At 40.6% G+C, this 20,861-nt stretch overlaps 2 protein-coding genes across 11 annotated transcripts in view; one reads left to right on the top strand and one right to left on the bottom strand.

Annotated features, from left to right (window-relative positions):
• LOC127533427 (gastrula zinc finger protein XlCGF26.1-like) overlaps window positions 1-20,861 on the top strand; it is a 277,821-nt gene continuing 256,960 nt past the window's right edge. For 5 of the 10 annotated variants that reach the window (XM_051946493.1, XM_051946467.1, XM_051946462.1 and 2 more), the window contains exon 1: window positions 1-144. Coding sequence is in view for 2 of the 10 variants with exons in the window: in XM_051946457.1 (XP_051802417.1) it covers window positions 1,346-1,363 (18 nt within the window). In the remaining 8 variants the exon portion in view is untranslated. Of the gene's footprint in view, window positions 145-764; window positions 931-1,261; window positions 1,364-20,861 lie in introns of all 10 variants that reach the window. The other 5 variants (XM_051946486.1, XM_051946464.1, XM_051946451.1 and 2 more) reach the window with 3 other exon arrangements.
• LOC127533265 (gastrula zinc finger protein XlCGF46.1-like) lies at window positions 14,953-19,536 on the bottom strand. Its single transcript, XM_051945878.1, has 3 exons — window positions 19,525-19,536; window positions 17,692-19,044; window positions 14,953-17,415 (listed from the first exon to the last, which is right to left on the bottom strand). Exons 1-3 carry the CDS (start codon window positions 19,534-19,536, stop codon window positions 17,167-17,169), a joined length of 1,614 nt encoding a protein of 537 aa, XP_051801838.1. The 3' UTR covers window positions 14,953-17,166.

The following is a 20,861-nucleotide window of genomic DNA, read 5'->3' as shown; positions in this document are numbered from 1 at the left end:
GGGGACACACGCAGCACTAAGGAGGAACTGAGAATGAATGACCGAGTTCAAACAAAGTGGCCGTGAGTTTCTGTTGGGAAAGGATCAAGATCTGCGGCAAACTGTGCAGGATTGCCTTCATCTCCAAAATCCGGGTTGCAGCCGGTAAGAGCAGAATTCTGGAGACTCTAAAAGACTGTTTAAGCTGCCGATGTGTGCCACTGCAGTATGTGTTAGCATTAGCATTAGCCACGGAGATCAGCCACGAGCGGTTTGCTGTAAACTTTGTCTGTTTACCAATAATTTTCGTGTGTTTTGAAATTGTTCAGTTGAAAATAAGATTGCAGGCTAATTGGTGCTAATGAGAGGGTTCCAGCTAAGACCAGTGAATTCATCCTGTTTGTAATGTTGGGTTTTTACGATGCCCTTTATTTATTTATTGGATCTGGAAAGGATTGCACTTTAAAAGCACTTTATGCACTTTAAATACTTTTAAAACCATGAAGTAAAAAGTATAAAATAGTTTAAAAAATGCTAAGAGTAATTTGTTAAACTGTGATTCAAAATCAACTCTTTAAAATGCAGATAAATTCATGTGTGGTATAGTATTGGGTTGAATATTGCTCATGCCATGATTTGTCGCTTCAGTTTATGTGGTGTTGAGGTTGACAAACATAAATTGAGTGGAGCAACATTTGCCAATGTGGTGAAAATGTCCATGAGGAATGGTTGTTACTATTTGCTGAATACAGTGATGTGAACATTGTCCTTTTGTGTTCTGAAAGCAACTGTCTGATTGATGAGTGGAGTCCTGCTCAAACCCTGGGTAGATGATTATCATTTTTCAAGTGGGGAAACTGCACAAACTCTGAGAAAAATCATCAATGAGAATCGCCTGTCATTGAAAGTGGGAGGACACTTGACACTATGGGAGAGTGCAAAGAACAGAGAGTGAGAGCTGCCTTTAAACAGAACACTGAGCAGTAAAATACATTCACTAACTTACAGCATGAACAGTTTTCTACCAGCAGTCCTGTCTTGAATCACCTGCAGTAGCATCTTTATTTTCTCTTTATTCTCTTTTTCCATGTCTGTTTTCTGTCTATGTTCCTTATTTTTAACAGTTTAAGTTCATTTGTATCAGTTTTAGGTGAAACTGAAAAGAGCTAAAAGTGAACTATTGAGTTGAAATGTGTCCTCTGTGTTGGCTGATGAACATATGGGACACTCTGACACTTGTGTATAGAGTGGTATCCTAATGAAGATGTGTTTGATGTGACAGGTGATTGGCAGGAGGAGGAGAGTCTGACGGAGGAGCAGAGGAATGTTGGCAGCCATTTAGTCTGAGCTCAACAACGGAGGAAACATGGATTCTTCACAAAAAGTGAGAAACATACCACTGTAACATTATGATCATTCATTTGTTCTTTAAAATGTGTAAAGTTGCTCCAGTTGGTTAGATGGGCCGACCAAAGCCAGGTGACGTTGGCTGGAGAGATGTAGCTCTGCAGAAGCAGCTGTACTGAGGATATAATGGTGGACTGCTAGGAAGCTGCTTGTTCTTTGTTTGAGGCTGAACTAGCTGCTGATCATACTTTCTGAAAATGTCTTACATGGTGATGAAGATAAGTAACGGAAGAAAAGTCTTGTTTTTCAAGCAAGTTGTTCAGGAAGGTAAAGAGCAGCATTTTCTTTGGTAGAGAATAATACTTTTGAGCATTGTGAGTTTACCAGCCTTTTCCTTCTCAAGAAATTCAGACAGTTGAACCCAGAAGTTTACTTACACTGTATAAACGACACATAACCCGTTTTTTTTTAATTTACACGATCTGACATTAAATCTGGCAATGCTTCTCCTGTTTTATGTCAGTTAAGATGACCAAAATTATCTTTAAATGCCAGAATAATGAAAGAGAGATTTTTTTTTTGAGAGAATTTTTATTATTTTATTCACAGTCAGAAGTTTGCACATACACACGTGGACAAAATTGTTGGTACCCCTCAGTTAAAGAAGGAAAAACCCACAATTCTCACTGAAATCACTTGAAACTCACAAAAGTAACAATAAATAAAAATTTATTGAAAATTAAATAATCAAAAACAGCCATTACTTTTGAATTGTTGATTAACATAATTATTTAAAAAACAAACTAATGAAACAGGCCTGGACAAAAATGATGGTACCTCTATAAAAGATTGAAAACTATTTGACCAGAGTGACATGATTAACTCAGGTGTGTCATTTAATTGACATCACAGGTGTTTCCAAACTCATAATCAGTCAGTCTGCCTATTTAAAGGGAGACAAGTAGTCTCCCTGCTGTTTGGTGAAAAGGTGTGTACCACACTGAACATGGACAACAGAAAGCGAAGGAGAGAATTGTCCCAGGACATCCAAAAAAAATGATAGACAAACATCTTAAAGGTAAAGGCTATAAGACCATCTCTAAACAGCTTGAAGTTCCTGTGACAACAGTGGCTCATATTATTCAGAAGTTCAAGACCCATGGGACAGTAGCCAACCTCCCTGGACGTGGCCGCAAGAGGAAAATTGACGACAAATTGAAGAGACGGATCGTTGGAATTGTATCCAAAGAGCCCAGAGCAACCTCCAAAGAAATTAAAGGTGAACTCCAAGGCCAAGGTACATCAGTGTCAGATCGCACCATTCGTCGTTGTTTGAGCCAAAGTGGACTTCATGGGAGACGACCAAGGAGGACACCACTGCTGAAAAAAACTCATAAAAAAGCCAGACTGGAATTTGCAAAAATGCATGTTGACAAGCCACAAAGCTTCTGGGAGAATGTCCTTTGGACAGATGAGACCAAACTGGAGCTTTTTGGTAAGGCACATCAACTCTATGTTCATAGACTCAAAAACCAAGCATACGAAGAAAAGAACACTGTCCCTACGGTGAAACATGGAGGAGGCTCAGTAATGTTTTGGGGCTGCTTTGCTGCATCTGGCACAGGGTGTCTTGAAAGTGTGCAAGGTACGATGAAATCTGAAGACTATCAAGGCATTCTGGAGAGAAATGTGCTGCCTAGTGTCAGAAAGCTTGGTCTCAGTCGCAGGTCATGGGTCTTCCAACAGGACAACGATCCAAAACACACAGCCAAAAACACCCAAGAATGGCTGAGAGAAAAGCGTTGGACTATTCTAAAGTGGCCTTCTATGAGCCCAGATCTGAATCCCATTGAACATATGTGGAAGGAGCTGAAACATGCCATTTGGAGAAGACACCCATCAAACCTGAGACAACTGGAGCTGTTTGCTCATGAGGAGTGGGCCAAAATACCTGTTGACAGCTGCAGAACGCTCATTGACAAATACAGAAATCGTTTAATTGCAGTGATTGCCTCAAAAGGTTGTGCAACAAAATATTAAGTTATGGGTACCATCATTTTTGTCCAGCCCTATTTCATTAGTTTGTTTTTTTAAATAATTATGTTAATCAACAATTCAAAAGTGATGGCTGATTTTGATTATTTAATTTTCAATAAATTTTTATTTATTGTTACTTTTGTGAGTTTCAAGTGATTTCAGTGAGAATTGTGGGTTTTTCCTTCTTTAACTGAGGGGTACCAACAATTTTGTCCACGTGTGTATTAAGATTGCTATGCCTTCAAGATGATGTCCTGACTTTGAAAGCTTTTGATAGATTAAGATGTATTTTCAGGCAGACCTCAAACACACTGCTTCCTTGTGTGATGACATTAGAAAATCTAAAGAAATCAGCCAAGACATCAGGAAGACATTTGTGGGCCTCCACTGGTGTGGTTCATCCTTGGGTGCAATTTCCAGATTGCTGTGGTTTGACGTTTATCTGTCCAAACAATTACATGCACAGATCCACACCATGGGAATGTCAAGCCATCCTACTGCTCAAGATGGAGATTGGTTAAGGTTAGGATTGTTTTGGAGGGAAATGTGCTCATCAACCCCAGAACAAAAGCAAACGATCTTGTGAAGATGCTGGCTGAGGATGGCCTGAGTACACCATCCCAACTGTGAAGCATGGGGGTGGCAGCACCATGTTGTGGGAGTGTTTTTGCTGCAGGAGGGACTGGTGCACTTCACTAAATAGATGGCATCAAGAGGATAGAACATTATGTGGAAATATTGAAGCAACATCAGCCAGCAAATGAAAGCTTGGGCTTAAGAAACTGTGCACTACTGACTTAGAACTGCTTTCTGTTTCACTGTGCCCTCCATATCTGCCTCAGAAACTTCCACAGATATTTGTGAAACTTGTCTATATCTGTCCAAAGGCCAGTGAAATAAATGCCTGTGGGCTTATCCATCAGGTCATCCAGACACTTCAGTCCAACTCCCCTAACATCAGTCTGGGAGACATGAACCACTGCACACTAAAACAGACACTGAGAGACTTCCATCAGTACATCACATGCCCCACAAGATGAGACAAAATCTTTGATCTGTTACAACTAGGCATGCCACGATTCACTCAACTCACGATACGCTTCGAATCATGCTTCGAATCATGTACAACACAAAAGGCAAATGACTGATTTTTTATTATTATTATTATTTCTCTTTTTAGCAATAGTGTTTTCTCTTATGCTCTTTACAATACAAATTAGACCAAGCAGTAAATGACAAAAAAATTGCATCAGTTCTCTTCTTTTCTTTTTTTTTGTTTTACAATACTGTTTTTTTCCTATCCTCTTTATACCTGCATAGGAAATGACTGGAAAGTGGAAACTGTTTTGTCAACTCTCAAATCCTGTTTTTTTCCTTTTTTGTTACAATAGGCCGACTGCCTTCTTTTCAATAAATCAGTACAGTATCAAGATTTTTTCTATTTAAAACCAGGCATAAACTAAGACATTATACGAACAAAGCTTTTTTTTTTTTTTTACACTCTTTTCAAATAAATACTGCATCAGAGAATGTTTTTTTTTTAATTCCTGAGGTAGACAAGCCAGGCACAAACAAAGGCATATTTATTTTTGTCTGAACAAAAATTGAATACCAATTTAAAATTAAAGCTGCAAGCAGCGATGGACGGGTCCTCGCATCCACGCTGGTCGGTGAATCCACGCACGTCCACCAGGTGGCGCTGTGACTGAGAGTGTATGTCGGCCTCTGAATCGCATCTGGACCAGAGTCCAGTCATACATGTAAAATTGCAGCCAGACTGGAGCATGTTCAGAGCAGTTATAGAGCATTTCCTGTCTATCCACCAGGTGGCGCAGCGACTGAGAATGTATTTCAAACAGTGGATGTGATCAGGGTTGGACTCTGATCAGTCATGTAAAGTTTAAGGCTGATTGGAAAACGTACAGGCTACTTATAAGCATTTCCTGTCCGTCCAACAGGTGGCGCCATGACTGAAAGGGTATGTTGGCCTATGGAATTGATCAGGATTGATTGCAGTGTGATTACACATGTAAAGTTTGAGGCAGATTGGTGCATTCAGAGGATAGTTATAAAGCAGCTGTTGTTTCATGGCGAAGCATCAAAACTGTGATGGTCGCCATGGCCACACCATTTGGCTTCTGGTTGAACTTTTGATAACTTTTCCAAACCAAGTCCTGCTGTGTGGACTGACAAAATTTCAGGTCTCCTGGAATTATCCCCTAGGAGGTATTAACTCTCAAAAATGAGAAAAATCATCAAAAATCTCACAATCAATCCAAGATGGCCAACTTCCTGTTGGATTTAGGGCATGGCTCCAAGAGGCTTTTTTGTGCGTCCTGATGTGCTCTATAAGCCTCCCAAATTTTATGGATGTAGGTGAAACGTGCTGGGGGGGCTGTTTGTTAAAAATACTGTAGGGGGCGCTATAGCATGTGCAGTGCCGAGATGCATACAGTGTTGTTCCTTGGGTCCATGGTGATGTGTGTGGTAATTTTTGTGAGCATTGGAGTATTCCTAACCTGTCAGAAAAGGCTTTGTTTTTCATGGCGATATTTGGTTGCTACGGCAACAGCGTTGCATGAAATGTCACACCCTTGACAGTGTGGGATTGTCAAGAGGTGAAGACTCGACTGACCAATTTTCAGCATGATATCACCAAGTTTGGGGCCATTGTACCTGAAAATATAAGGCCTTAAACTTACTATTACCAACAGGTGGCGCTATGACTTTTTCAGAATTTATGAGTGTGGATGTGTTCAGACTGGACCTGGTGTCCATCATGTGAAGTCTGAGGCAGATAGGATGTTGTTCAGCTGAGATATGAATCGTTAAATTTTCATGGCGAAATATGGAAATTGGTTTGGCCGCCACAGACACGCCCTTTGATGACAAGTCACCATTTTCACTGGGATGCATCATCAATGTGTTCAGGCTGTTGTCACTGCATTTGAAGTGAATATGATCAACCGGGTAACAATAGTGCATGAAAGTGTAAAAGATGTCTATTTCCTGAAACCACAAGGTGGCGCTATGACTGTCAATGAATATCCCTATGTGGATGACATCAGGACAGGACTGTCATCATACATGTAAAGTTTCAGGCAGATTGGAGCATGTTGAGAAGAATTAGACACCAATTCCTGTTTCATGGCGAAGGATCAGTTGTTTGAGGCTCCGCCATGGCCACACCTTTTGGCTTCTGGTTGAGTTTTTGATAACTTTTCATCAGAAAGGTCTGGTGCATGTACTGGCCAAATTTCAGTTCTCTCAGACTTATCCACGAGGAGCTATAAATTTTGACAAATGTACAGCAAATTCAAGATGGCCGACTTCCTGTTGGGTTTAGGGTGTGGCTGTGATTGACTTTTTGGTGTGTCCTGATGTGGTGCATATGCCCACCAAATATTGTAGCTGTAAATAACATTGTGGAAGTTGGCCTAATGACCACTTTTCAATTTTGCAGGTGGCGCTATAGAGCCATTTTTCCACACATATGCGCAACTCCCATAAAATATCAAATTTTTCGCCAGTCCTGATGTGCACGCCAAATTTCACGCGTTTTGGAATATGATAAGGCCGCCAAAAAGGCAATTCATTTCCCGAGGAGCGATTAAGTTTGAAAAATTTACAGCAAATTCAAGATGGCCAACTTCCTGTTGGGTTTAGGGCGTGGCTGTGATTGACTTTTTGGTGTGTCCTGATGTGGTGCATATGCCCACCAAATATTGTAGCTGTACATGAAACATTGTGGCAGTTGGCCTAATGACCACTTTTTCAATCTTGCAGGTGGCGCTATAGAGCCATTTTTCCACACATATGCGCAACTCCCATAAAATATCAAATTTTTCGCCAGTCCTGATGTGCACGCCAAATTTCACGCGTTTTGGTTCATGATAAGGCCCCCAAAAAGGCAATTCATTTGCCGGGAGAAATTAATTTTGACAAATTTACAGCAAATTCAAGATGGCCGACTTCCTGTTGGGTTTAGGGCGTGGCTGTCATTGACTTTTTGGTGTGTCCTGATGTGGTGCATATGCCCACCAAATATTGTAGCTGTAAATGAAACATTGTGGAAGTTAGCCTCATGACCACTTTTCAATTTTGCAGGTGGCGCTATAGAGCCATTTTGCCACACACATGCGCAACTCCCATAAAATATCAAATTTTTCGCCAGTCCTGATGTGCACGCCAAATTTCACGCGTTTTGGAATATGATAAGGCCGCCAAAAAGGCAATTCATTTCCCGAGGAGCGATTAAGTTTGAAAAATTTACAGCAAATTCAAAATGGCCAACTTCCTGTTGGGTTTAGGGCGTGGCTGTAATTGACTTTTTGGTGTGTCCTGATGTTCTGCATATGCCCACCAAATATTGTAGCTGTACATGAAACATTGTGGCAGTTGGCCTAATGACTACTTTTTCAACTTTGCAGGTGGTGCTATAGAGCCATTTTGCCACGCACATGCGCAACTCCCATAAAATATCAAATTTTTCGCCAGTCCTGATGTGCATGCCAAATTTCACGCATTTTGGAGTATGATAAGGCCGCCAAAAAGCCAATTTACTTTACGGGAGAAAAAAAAAAAAAATAAAATAAAAATAATAATAATAATAATAATAAACCCAAGGGTTTCAATAGGGTCCTTGGCACCGCTGGTGCCTTGGACAGTCGGTGCCCTGGCACCGCCTGTCCTTCGCACCCTCGGTGCTCGGACCCTAATAAAGTTTTAAAAGAAGTGGCGGCAGATAAAGCGTGTCTAAATAAATGTTATTGCGTTCTTACAATGCATCATATTGTTCATATGGTTTTACTTTAGCTCTGAGTCAAAAATGATTAAAATCCATGAATAATAAAAGAAGGTTATTTTAGAATATCCATCTTAAAATGCAGTGGCGTGGAATAGGTAAGAAAGCACAAAAAGAGGCAATAAAGTAGACATCTTCCTGTGTCAAATATAGTGGGGTCATAAATGACGCCAGTCGGTCATTTTAGTCGCTAAAATAGCTTGGTCGCAAAAAAAGGATGGACTGCACGCTGCCAATAAAATTACAGACAAACATGTCTACTTTGAGAAACACAAGATGAGGGTGTCCCTGGCTGCGCAGACACTGAGTCGCTCTGTGTCAGTGGCTCTCCGCACAATGAGGGATCTTGGGTACTCTCAGTTTAAAGACTGTGAGGCAACGGCAGAATTCATTGAGGTAATACTATTAATGATTATAGAACCAAGTACATGTTTTATAAAAACAAAAAAATAAAATTTGATTTGAGCATCAGGAACAATTTGTTGACAATTCTGACTGATTCTAAATTCAACATCCAAATGTTGTCATAAACCATGATTGTTATGATCTAGGCGGTTGTGAACCCATGCAGCAGGCAATCAGACAGACGGGTGAATTAATGATGATTTAATAAAGCAATATATATATATATATATATATATATATATATATATATATATATGTATAACAGAAAACTCTTAATCTGGGAAGCAAGGGGAAATAACAGAATGGAGAACTAATTGAATTGAAGTAAGGGCGGACCCGAAGGCCGAGGTAAAAACTAAACACAAATCTAAACTAACCAAGGAAGGGAACTGACTGGAGAATCCGGAAAACAGGGGGAACGGACCAGAGGGAGCCGGAGATGAGGGGCGCAACGATGGCTGAGGAGCAGATTGTCCAAGCGCAGACGGAGGGGAGAAAGCGGAGCCGGCAAGGTAATTTAACTGAGTGAAGTGGAGTCCAGGTTGTGGCGAGCATATGGTGAGAAGCATGAAACAGAGTCCAAACAGCGAAGTGTATGTGGCGACATGCGGTTTGTAGAGTCCAGTGTGCAGCGTACAGAGTGCAATAATCCAGCGGTGAGTGGTGAAGTGAGTCAGGCTTTTATGCTGCCCTGATTACTGATGGAGAGCAGCCGCGCTCTGTCACAGCCGCTGGTGATTAGGCTGATTGCCGAGTAGGAGAGGGAGGAATCATGACAATGATATTGCATGTTCATCATAAACACAAAAGGTTGTACATAACCTTACACATACCTTCACAGATGTTTGAGTGGTAAAGCTCTGAAATTTACTGTAGTACAAAGCAGACCTATGGAAATAAGGAAGTCAAGCAAATACTAATACTTGCATATTAACTCATTGTACATACAGTTTAGAAATAAGTACTCTGTTCTCTGTATATTTTGAATAGATGAGTGTTGATTTCAACTATCTGATACCTAATGAAACTCTGTAATGATAGTGATTTAGATGCCGATATTTCTTTATAGATGATTGACAGGCTGTTTGACATAATGAATGGACGCAATCCTCGTGCCAAAGGATTCAAAGCTCCCTTGGGTTTTACTTTCTTTTTTCTTTTACTTTCTCTTTTCTTTTACTTTCTTTTTCCGTACTTTTATCGCTCCACTTGTGATATTTTCTCACTTTTTGTCCTTTCTGTCTTTGTGAAGCTATGAGATGTAAATAAAACTGAATTGAATTGAAAAGTTCTGATCCTAACAACTAAATGTTCATTTAATCTTAGGATTTCTATTAGTTAGACGTTGAAGCCACTGTTGTTTTTAACACATAAATGTGAGCATTCTCCATATGAAATAAAAATAAAATTGTGCAAAAATATAGCTGATTCTCCTGTAAACTGAGGAGCTGCAGAGCTTCTTCTAGAACAACAGCCGATGCAACAAGAGAAGCACAAGAAGAAAGCAAAGATGGCCGCTGTTCATCCGTTCTCCTTCAAACAAATGATGAAATATAATAATAAACACATTAAAACACATTAACACACACTATAAACACATTAGCACACACCATAAGCACTTTAAAACACACAGAAAACACAATAACACACTAAAGACAGGTTAAAGTCATCAAGTAATGAAACAATTTTATAATTAACATTTAAAATACATTGAGAATGTGGTTATGTTTTCCTCTGCTGTCAGATCAACTCTGTGTGTGTGTGTGTGTGTGTGTGTGTGTGTGTGTGTGTGTGTGTGTGTGTGTGTGTGTGTGTGTGTGTGTGTGTGTGTGTGTGTGTGTGTGTGTGTTCATCATCATCAAAAAATGCACATTGAATGTGCATTGATACACATTCAATGTGCACATTCAAAAAATGCACATTGAATGTGCATTTTTTGAATGTCTTTGATCTCTGTGATGTCATCACAACTGACAGAAAGTCCACAAGTGACAGAAAGTCCACAAGTGTAACTCAATAACTCAGTAACAGAGTCAGTTCAACCCACGATTTCTCGTGATTAGCTGCGATTTTTAACACTCACCGGACTTTAGCAGAGAAGAACCGGAGTTTGTGTGCACTACACAAAATGCACCGCTACAACAACCTGTGCCTTGGAAATCTTTCTATTTCCAAGGCACCAAGAGATGCCACCACAGCCAAGGAACCAAAGAGGAATTCTTCTGATTTGTGGGTCCTGCGCACGCAACAGAGATACCAGCTGTTGGCTCGCTACCGCAGAATCTCAGAGTCAGTGATTGATGAGGGTGTTAAACGTACGGCACATGGGTCACACAGGAGAGCTATTGCATCCATGGATTTGTTGGCACTGCGTAAACATCGCAGATATGAATTGCTTGCCAGCCGCCGAAAAATCACAGGCTCACTGGACGAGAAAGACAATGTTTCCAAGGCAAAACCTGCCATTGGAACAACTCGGAGCAGCAACCCAGGTAGCTGCACCTCCAGACACCCAGACATGAGAGGAAGCAAGAGAAGAGCCATCGCCTCCATGGATTTGCAGGCACTGCGTAAATATCGCAGACATGAACTGCTTGCCAGCCGCCGAAAAATCACAGGCTCACTGGACGAGAAAGACAATGTTTCCAAGGCAAAACCTGCCATTGGAACAACTCGGAGCAGCAACCCAGGTAGCTGCACCTCCAGACACCCAGACATGAGAGGAAGCAAGAGAAGAGCCATCGCCTCCATGGATTTGCAGGCACTGCGTAAACATCGCAGACATGAACTGCTTGCCAGCCGCCGAAAAATCACAGGCTCACTGGACGAGAAAGACAATGTTTCCAAGGCAAAACCTGCCATTGGAACAACTCGGAGCAGCAACCCAGGTAGCTGCACCTCCAGACACCCAGACATGAGAGGAAGCAAGAGAAGAGCCATCGCCTCCATGGATTTGCAGGCACTGCGTAAATATCGCAGACATGAACTGCTTGCCAGCCGCCGAAAAATCACAGGCTCACCGGACGAGAAAGACAATGTTTCCAAGGCAAAACCTGCCATTGGAACAACTTGGAGCAGCAACCCAGGTAGCTGCACCTCCGGAGACCAAGACATGAGCGGAACCAACAGAAGAGCCATCGACAATGGTTCGACTAAAAGTAAAAAACCATACCGCGCCGTTCCGTTTAACAGAAGAATGGCTGACCAACTGTCACATCTCAGCCATGGTAGAAACTCTGACTCGGCACCCAACAGAAATTCCTCTGATAGGAAGGCAAATCACAGACATGAACAGCGCGCCCAGTTTCAAAGAAGGCAGCGCCCTCCTGCAGCTGTGCAACGATGTGGGCCTCAAGGGGTGAGCGTTGCAAGACAACAACCCCATGCCAGCCGCAACACTAGGAATCGAGTTGCACGCAGGCAGTGGAACACTGGTCGTGCATGGGCTTGGCAGAGGTATCCCAGCTACCAAAGGCTGACCAATCCAAGGCCCACTTGGTACAACAGACCAGCGTACCAAGCTGATTATCATCGCAGACCCTTTTACAGAAACGCTTCTCGTGCAGGCTTTGCACAGAGACAGCACAGTGGCAAATTCTGTCACTGCAAATGCCAAGTAAAAAGGGACAACCAGCAACGGTTCAGACCACAGCAGAACCGCAGGGGCAAGTTCAACAATGTACACCAGAGACGCCCACAGAACCATTGAAGTTCCAGTGGAAATTTGCTCCAGCCAAGAGACAACAGAGTCAGCAGCAACCAAGGTAGTCGTAGTGGCCCCCAGACTGGCCACCAGCTGACCACAAATGTCCAGCTATCAAGTCCTAAGGTTCCTGATGCAATGAGCACACTGGCGTCGGCATTCTCCAAAATCACCCTTTAATTTGTGTACATTTTTTTAGTGTCAACACCACCACCGAAACAAATAATTCAAATGACCCAGAAGATGGACAAAATGTCGAAGGCCATGTTCAAGGACCTTCAAAATATGTTTGGCTCTGCAGAAAAGCTGCTGGAGGCAGCCATGAATGTACAATATCCATCTTTTGATGAAGCTGTGGTGTTGGCTTTGAACAACCTTTCCTTTCCCTACTACTCTTTCTTTTTATTCTTTTTATTCTTTCTATTCCTCCTTTCCTTTCCTTTCCTCTCCTGTCTTGTGTCATGTCTTGTGTCCTGTCTTGTGTCCTGTCTTGTGTTCTCTCTTGTGTCCTGTCTTGTGTCCTGTCCTGCGTCATGTCCTGCGTCCTGTGTGTTCTGTGTTCCCCTCTAAAGAATCGCCACCTTATCGCGGTGGAGGGGTTTGAGTGTCCCTGTGATCCTGGGAGCTATGTTCTCCGGGGCAATAGCCACTGGTAAATTGGCTCTAGGTGAGGGACCAGACAAAGAGCGATTCTGAAAACCCTGATGACATTTAACATTTTTTTTAAATTACATTTTAATCGAATACAATGTTTTCAGTATTTTTTTAAATAGCTGTAAGAATGAGCTAATCATTTTTTATCATGGAGCAATATATAGTGTCACCACAAGGCTTCAGCTCCCAATCTGTTGCAATTCTAGAAATATTAACCTCTCGATTTTAAGATATCAAAGAATAAAAATCAAGAATAAATCTTCAGAAAAATAAAAAAATACAGATGGTCTGAATACCCCTTCTTTTTAACATGTTTTCATTTTTTTTCTACTTCAAAAATAAAACACTTTATATTTGTATTGTCCATAAAACAGAAATTATAGAAGATAAGTCATGTTAATATTCTAACATATTCAAACAACCATACAAATAAAAAACGTCATTATCATTGTTTAGTTGAGTAGGCCTATTATTTGTTACAGTTAACAGGCTGTTTTTTTTGTTTGCTTTTTTCCCTCTTTTTTGTGGGCGCCTTCAGCTCCACTTTATTTTTTATTATTTTTATTTATTCATTTATTGATTTGTGGCCGCCTATTGACGCAGCCGGTCCGCTTTATTTATTTAGCCTAATCATTTGCGGCCGTCTATTGATGCGGCTGCTCCGCCCCGCTTTATATTTTCATTTATTTATTTGTTTGTGATGCTGCCTGGTGGCAGCCGCATGACCAGGCAGCCACAGTGGCATTTGCTCACATTGCCCAATGGCCAGTCCGTCCCTGGTTCTGTCCTTCTAATGATCTTTGAAAAAGGACAGCTCCCTGTATTGGATCTCTCGGTGCACTCATTACATTGTTCTCCTAAATAGATCAAAATTAGAACAGTTGAGAGGTACTGTTGTGAGTGCAATGTCAACACTCATGATTTGTTCACGTTGACCATTGTTTTGATGCCATTTAACAGAGGGGACTAGAGCAACACTGTAACAGGCTTGATTTTCTTATTGAACTATGTTCACATGTCCCACCATGTGACTTGCAGGCTCTTTTCCAGCAGCTACACCTGAAGCTTTTTTAGAGTTTTTTAGAGAAAGTATCAAAAATATATATTATTAATTTAAGGTAACCCTAATTTCAAATCAAAAATATCTCTGTAGATTTGAGAAATCTTGTATGTTATGAACCCCAGCAGAAAATGAACTGCCTTTCTGTAGCAGAGCTCCAGTCAACGTAGTCTTGACAAGTAATTCTTGTGTTCAAAACCGAAGTACTTCAGCTAGTAAATACTATGTAAGGCTTGATTAAAGATAATACTACACTTGTTTTTATGAATCAGTACATGCCATGTTCAGTTTCACTCAGAAATGTCCAGTCTGTCTTCTTTCACCCTTTCCACATCATAGCATAAAGACTCTGCATGACATCAGAGTCACATGAGTAAATTTTATTGACCAGTCATCTTCTATGAGAGCATTAGAAATTAAAATGCTTCCATTTTGAAATCAGCATGTCAGTTGCAACATCACAAAGCAACATCATGCTGCATAAACATGTTTTTTTTCCCACCTATAGCACTTGGTTAAGTGTATTAAAATTCAAATTATAGTCACTTCTCTGGACAAATTTTGAATGATATTTTTTCAAAACATACCCTCATTCTGTGATTGAACCATTTGTCCTCTAGAGGACAAACTCCGTTTCAAATCATTGACCATCTCCCAAAAAAACTTTTTTTTTTAAATCATAAACTGTGGATATTTACAATGCTATCTATGAAATATTAGTTCAGTATGTCAGACACTTTCTTAGAGGTTTTTCAGTGGACTGCAGACCCAGTTTCACTCGTTTTTATTTTGTCACACTGAAATTTGAGGCTGTTTGAAGATGAATATCTCAAGAACAATTCTAGATAAAAGCCTGAAACCTTCACTTGTTTGTCTTGCTAACATCAGCAGATCAGATTGCTGTTAAATACAGCAGTGGATTGGACATCCCATACATTTGTGAAATACTGCATTAAGAATCACTTTGAGGTCTTCAAGAGTCATTTATTTTAGTACAATCATAAAACTAAACACATCCTAATAAAAGACATTAAAACTGAAAATTGACTGGTTCCATAAAATATTTCTTGTAAACAACAAACCAAAAAAAAAAAATCATTTGTATTTGTGTCTTTCTGATGCAGCCACACCCTTAGAAACACACGAAAAAGACTTTTCAACAAATATTTCATAATATTTAAGATTGTGTCAAATTTTCAGGGTGTCTCTGTGCTTGCGCTAGCCATTCTCCACTTCGCCATAGGCGAAGCCTTCCTCAGGATGGCAAAGCCATTTTTAGCGTGTTTAGCCACGGTGGCGAAGCTAATTTTGCCTAATAAATGTGGAAAAAGGGTTAACTTGCAACTTTTTTGTAATTTGCCGAGCGATAATCAAAGAAAATAACAAACTGCGTCTCCTTTACTGAAGAGCGCTACCGAGTATAACCGGAACGACCTGAATGCTTCCGATCATTAATAGATGCACACTGTCACGTGTCTCGTCTCAGCCAATCAGAAAAAAGGATTCGGACTAACCCAGGTGTTGTGCAATTTTCACACTCCCCGGAAAAATCTGACTCCCCCTTCGCGTGAACGCGTGTGACTTACTTTTCACTCTGTGGCCACTTGACGGGTTTTTCTGTAGTAGGTTTACTGCTTTTGCTGTTGTTTTTGGGTTAAATGTGACTAAGTACCGAACTGCAGACATGTTTTCCTGTTAAATATGATTAGGTGACATGTTTCTCCTCCTCTTCTCATCCGTATGTGCGCACCCTAAATGGCATTGGGGAGATTCTACGCTACTCTCAGCTTCACTCCTATGAGGACATCAGGACAGGACAGGGTGTAGTCGCCAAATATTGTTCACATTCCATCAGTGTTCTACACGTGTCATTAAAATAATTGTTCACTGAGAAAACTTTATATCTCCTCACTTAAAATCAGACTCCCCTAAGAATGCAAGATATGGCATCAAAATATGTCTGGTATTTATGTATAAAGTCTTTAATATAAGTATCGTTCTTAAGTATAAAGTAATTTCTTATTGTTGTTATTTTTATAGGGCCAGTTAACAATATAATAGAATTGAAATTCTTTATTGATCCCACACCTGGGAAATTATTTGCTACAACAGCTAAAACACCAAATCACAACAAGTTTAAAAAAAAAACTCGTAAATTACAGTCTGTAAGAACAGAATAATGAAATAAGGGGCTAAATGATCACAGTATGGCAGATTAAGAACAGAGAGACCATTTCAAAACTAGATCTTGAACAGAAATATGCAGGTTGAGTTAAAAGTGCAGATTGTATGATATGAAATAAAATCTGGAGTCAGATTTTTCTGGGCCACTTGACAAAATCTGACTCCCCTACTATTCTTGGAATGCAAGAAGTGGCAACCTCCAAACTTTCTCAGCTACAACATCTGCACCTCTGCTACTGCTGTGTGAAGTATCAACTATGTATTACTTATTACTGTCATTACAGGAGAGAAGTTGTAGGGGTAGTCAGATTTTTCTGGGCCACTTGACAAAATTTGTCAGATTTTCTACACTTTCTCTCCTGTAATGACTACTTCACACAGAAGCAGAGGTGCAGATGCTGTAGCTGAGAAAGTTCAGACAGACAGACAGACAGACAGACAGATAGACAGATAGATAGATAGACAGATAGACAGATAGATAGATAGATAGATAGATAGATAGGAATCCTAAGGCCAGTAATCTCCTAAATTAATAATGATTAATCATCAGAGAATCACTGCCAGTGTCATGGTAATGACTGGATGCAGCTAATTTACAAAGAAATGATTCTGAACTACATGTCAGCTTTCAAAGATTGGACTTTTCATAGAACACTTCATGTTTTTAAATTCACAGACGGACAGACAGGAACCCTAAGGCCAGTAATCTCCTCAATTAATTATGCTTAATCATCAGAGAATCACTGAACCAGCTCTGCATCTCACGGGTTCCTGCAGCCCAGAGGGATCTCAGGAACCATTAAGGTGGTAATTGAGGAAATTTGCCCTGCTGCTCACTGCCTCCAACCAGACGTCTATCCCTCTACCACTGATAATTAATTTAACTGAGTAACCACTTTGAACGGTTTGATTAATTTACCAGTCACATCTGTTAACGACAGCTTTCCTCTTAATGGATTTTGCAACGAAGCAACGAAGACACTAAACAAGAAATTAGACCTGAATTCTGTGAAGCCAGATCTCAAGGACTTTAAGTTTGTGGAGGACTTCATGAACTTTTACTGAACCCTGCATGGAGAAATCTTCTTGGCAGGGGTTCAGTCTGTGTCCAGTGTGCATACGCTGGTGTCGTTGTAGGGTTCCTTGTTGGTTGGACGTTGGTCCAGACTGGTCAAAGCAGCACTGTTCACCATTGGCAGAGTGCTGACAAGTCTGAGAGTTTTGTCCATCTGTTCCGTTCTGCTTGGAAAACAAAGAGAACGTCACTGTTGGAATTTAACATTCAGTTGTCTGATTATGTCAGAATTCCTAATCTAACCTACATCCCCAGATTAACCTGGACCAGATTTCTGTGACAAAACCAATACAGGTTAGACTGAATGATAGCTGATAATGTGTTAACAGAATTCAACCGACCACAGTTGTTCAAAACGGTTTTGAAACAATTTTGCAGCAATCTCCAAAATTATCCAATACACAATTGTGTGTACACTGTGACTGAGACCAGTCTTTACATACCTCACTGTGACACTGATTGAATGCTTTCTTTCTGGTGCGGATCTGCTGGTGTTGTTTCAGGGAACCCAAAGTTGTAAAAGTCTTCTTACACTCATCACATCTGTATGGTCTCTCCCCAGTGTGGACACGTTGGTGAACTTTGAGGTTTGCAATGTAGCTGTAGCGTTTCCCACACTGATCACAAAGGTATGGTTTAACCCCAGTGTGGGTCACTTCATCAGCTTTTAACTGTGAGTACAATACAAATGGTTCACCACAGTGATCACATCGGTACACATCATGTCCAGTGTGGATGCGTTGGTGACATTTTAAGCTCTTTTGGTGCTTGAAAGTTTTTTCACAGGAGTCACAGTGGTACCGCTTTGTACCAGAATGGGGGCATTGATGGATCAACAACTGTTCATGCTGAGTAAAGGTTTTCACACACTGATCACAGTTGAATGGTTTCACTCCACTGTAAATGAGTTGATGGCTTTTTAAATGAGTCTTCCGAGTAAAAGCCTTACCACACTGATTACAGCTGAACAATTTCACTCCACTGTGAATGAGCTGATGTCTTTTTAACATACTCTTCTGAGTAAAAGCCTTTCCACACTGAGCACAGCTGAATGGTTTAACTCCACTGTGAATGAGTTGATGGCTTTTTAACTGACTCTTGTGAGTAAAAGCCTTTCCACACTGATCACAGCTGAATGGTTTAACTCCACTGTGCATGAGTTGATGACTTCTTAATGTACTCTTGAGAGTAAAAGCCTTTCCACATTGATCACAGCCAAACAATTTCACTCCACTGTGAATGAGTTGATGGCTTTTTAACTGACTCTTCTGAGTAAAAGCCTTTCCACACTGAGCACAGCTGAATGGTTTCACTGCACTGTGAATGAGTTGATGGCTTTTTAAGTGACTATTGTGAGTAAAAGCCTTTCCACACTGATCACAGCTGAATGGTTTAACTCCACTGTGAATGAGTTGATGTCTTTTTAAGTCACTCTTCTTAGTAAAAGCCTTTCCACACTGATCACAGCTGAATGGTTTAACTCCACTGTGCATGAGTTGATGGCTTTTTAAATGAGTCTTCCGAGTAAAAGCCTTACCACACTGATCACAGTTGAATGGTTTAACTCCACTGTGAATGAGTTGATGGCTTTTTAAGTGACTATTGTGAGTAAAAGCCTTTCCACACTGATCACAGCTGAATGGTTTAACTCCACTGTGAATGAGTTGATGTCTTTTTAAGTCACTCTTCTGAGTAAAAGCCTTTCCACACTGATCACAGCTGAATGGTTTGTCCACAGTGTGAATATGTTTGTGAATTCTTAGCTTTGTTGCTGTAATAAAAGTCTTGTCACATTGCTCACAACTCAGTGATTCATCTCTTTTTGCCGTTGTTGCCGAACCATCCTTATCCTCCTCAGAGGTCCGACATCTCACTCCATTGCTGTGTTTACATTTCTGTAGCAAAAGACAAAGATAAAAACAGAGGCAGTGATGGAAGACCAATCATGAAAAATTTACTATGTACAATATATACAAGTCAGTTCACTGCAACACTCCTATTTTGTCAATTTTCTTCTCTTTGCAGCAAGCTGTGTAAGTCTCTGGACAGCCTTCCTTTTCAACTCATGCTGGTGGGCTTTTCTTGCAGTCATTTCCTTCTCTTTCAATGTATCTTTTGCCTTGGCACTTGAAGTAGCTGTTGATGCTGCTGGTGTAACTGTCTGACAGTGCTACGCATCCACGCGATCCGTAGTTAATCAAGTCGTTGCAATACACACAAAAAGCTTTTCCAGCCACGTCTGGTTTCTTCAGAAATTGTCCAAGTGTTTCCGTTACCTCGTCGATCATTGAGCCAATTTTCACCTTCACAGTGACTTTTCTCTCCAGCCATTCCCATCGGAACTTATTTTTGACACTTTTGTCAATTTCTGTGACTGATGACTCCTGATCCTTCGTTAAAAATCTCATCATTCCACTCAACACGATACCAAATCTCCAAACATCCGAGTCGAACACGCCACCATGAATTTGTAACAAAGAATGCTACGAGCAATTTGATTGGTCCAAGCTTGAAGCTGTCCAACTGCTGGGCCGTTTACAATCGAACGATAGCTTCAGTGAAAATCTCGCAGGAGTGAGGCGTGAGTTTTGTAGTGAGGCGCGAGTTTCGTTTAACGAAACTCACGCCTCACTCCCGCGAGATGTTAACAACGTTAACATCAGCGACAATAAAGTACCTAACCCCCCCCTAAAATTTTCTCAACAGATTTAGAGGATTCACAGAAATGTTCAAATTTGACATTAAATTGGCGGAAATCCGCGGATCCGCAGACAATTGTCATCCCTGAAAACAGTTAAAGGAATAACAACGATTAAAGGAAATGTTTTTAAAATATAAAAAAACACAGTAAAACAATTAAAAGCAAAATAAAAGCCATTTAAAGAAAAATCAAACAAAACATAAGATAGACAGGGACATCGGCAGCAATCTTGGTCATTTGGTCAGACGTCGTAAAAGTTTTCAATAAACAGCCACCGATGTAATCATGTAGAGGACTTTTCTTTGGTCTGCACTGTTTGAGACACCAGATTACATTTTTAACATAGATTTATTTCCAACCCGGATAAAAGAAAGGGATTCTGTGGAGACGCTGACATGAGACAGTTTTTAGTCTCAGCGTGTTTAGCCCTGAAATCATGGGAGTCAAACCTGACATAAAAACTGTTCAGACTTTGAGCCAGCTCTAAATCAATATTATAACCACTGAGCTGAACTCTCTCATTGACACATTAATTAGTTCCAGTGATCAGATTCATGCCGTCCCAGACTGAACTGAGGTTGTTCATTTTGAGCTGAGACTCAAGGTTGTCTTTGTATTGTCTTTTGTGGGTCCTGATCTCCTACTTTATTTCCTTCTGTCAGTTATACAGATTTAGTGTATTTCCTTCTCTGAAGACTGTTTTCTTTCTGTACAGTAGGTCTTTAAGCTTCTTAGAAAGCCATGGCTTAGTGTTTGGATATAGTTTAACATTTTTTCAGGAATAACACTGGTTTCACAGTCTGTGACCCAGCTGCTCACAACATCAGTCGGTTCATCAATATCAGCTGAGGACTCCTTAAACACGTCCCAGTCAGTAACCTCCAGACATCCCTGCAGAGTGTGACAAACTTT

Source organism: Acanthochromis polyacanthus, chromosome 3 (genome assembly GCF_021347895.1).
Source record: "Acanthochromis polyacanthus isolate Apoly-LR-REF ecotype Palm Island chromosome 3, KAUST_Apoly_ChrSc, whole genome shotgun sequence".
Lineage (NCBI taxonomy): Eukaryota > Metazoa > Chordata > Actinopteri > Pomacentridae > Acanthochromis > Acanthochromis polyacanthus.
Note: the sequence above shows the minus strand (reverse complement) of the source record. Positions and strands in the feature narration are given on the sequence as shown.

What these genes read in the sequence shown, in the direction of transcription:
- LOC127533265 (XM_051945878.1), bottom strand. An exon ending in TCAATCAGTGTCACAGTGAG is followed by an intron (nt 17,416 to 17,691) that starts GTATGTAAAGAC and finishes TTGTTTTCCAAG; the next exon opens with CAGAACGGAACAGATGGACA.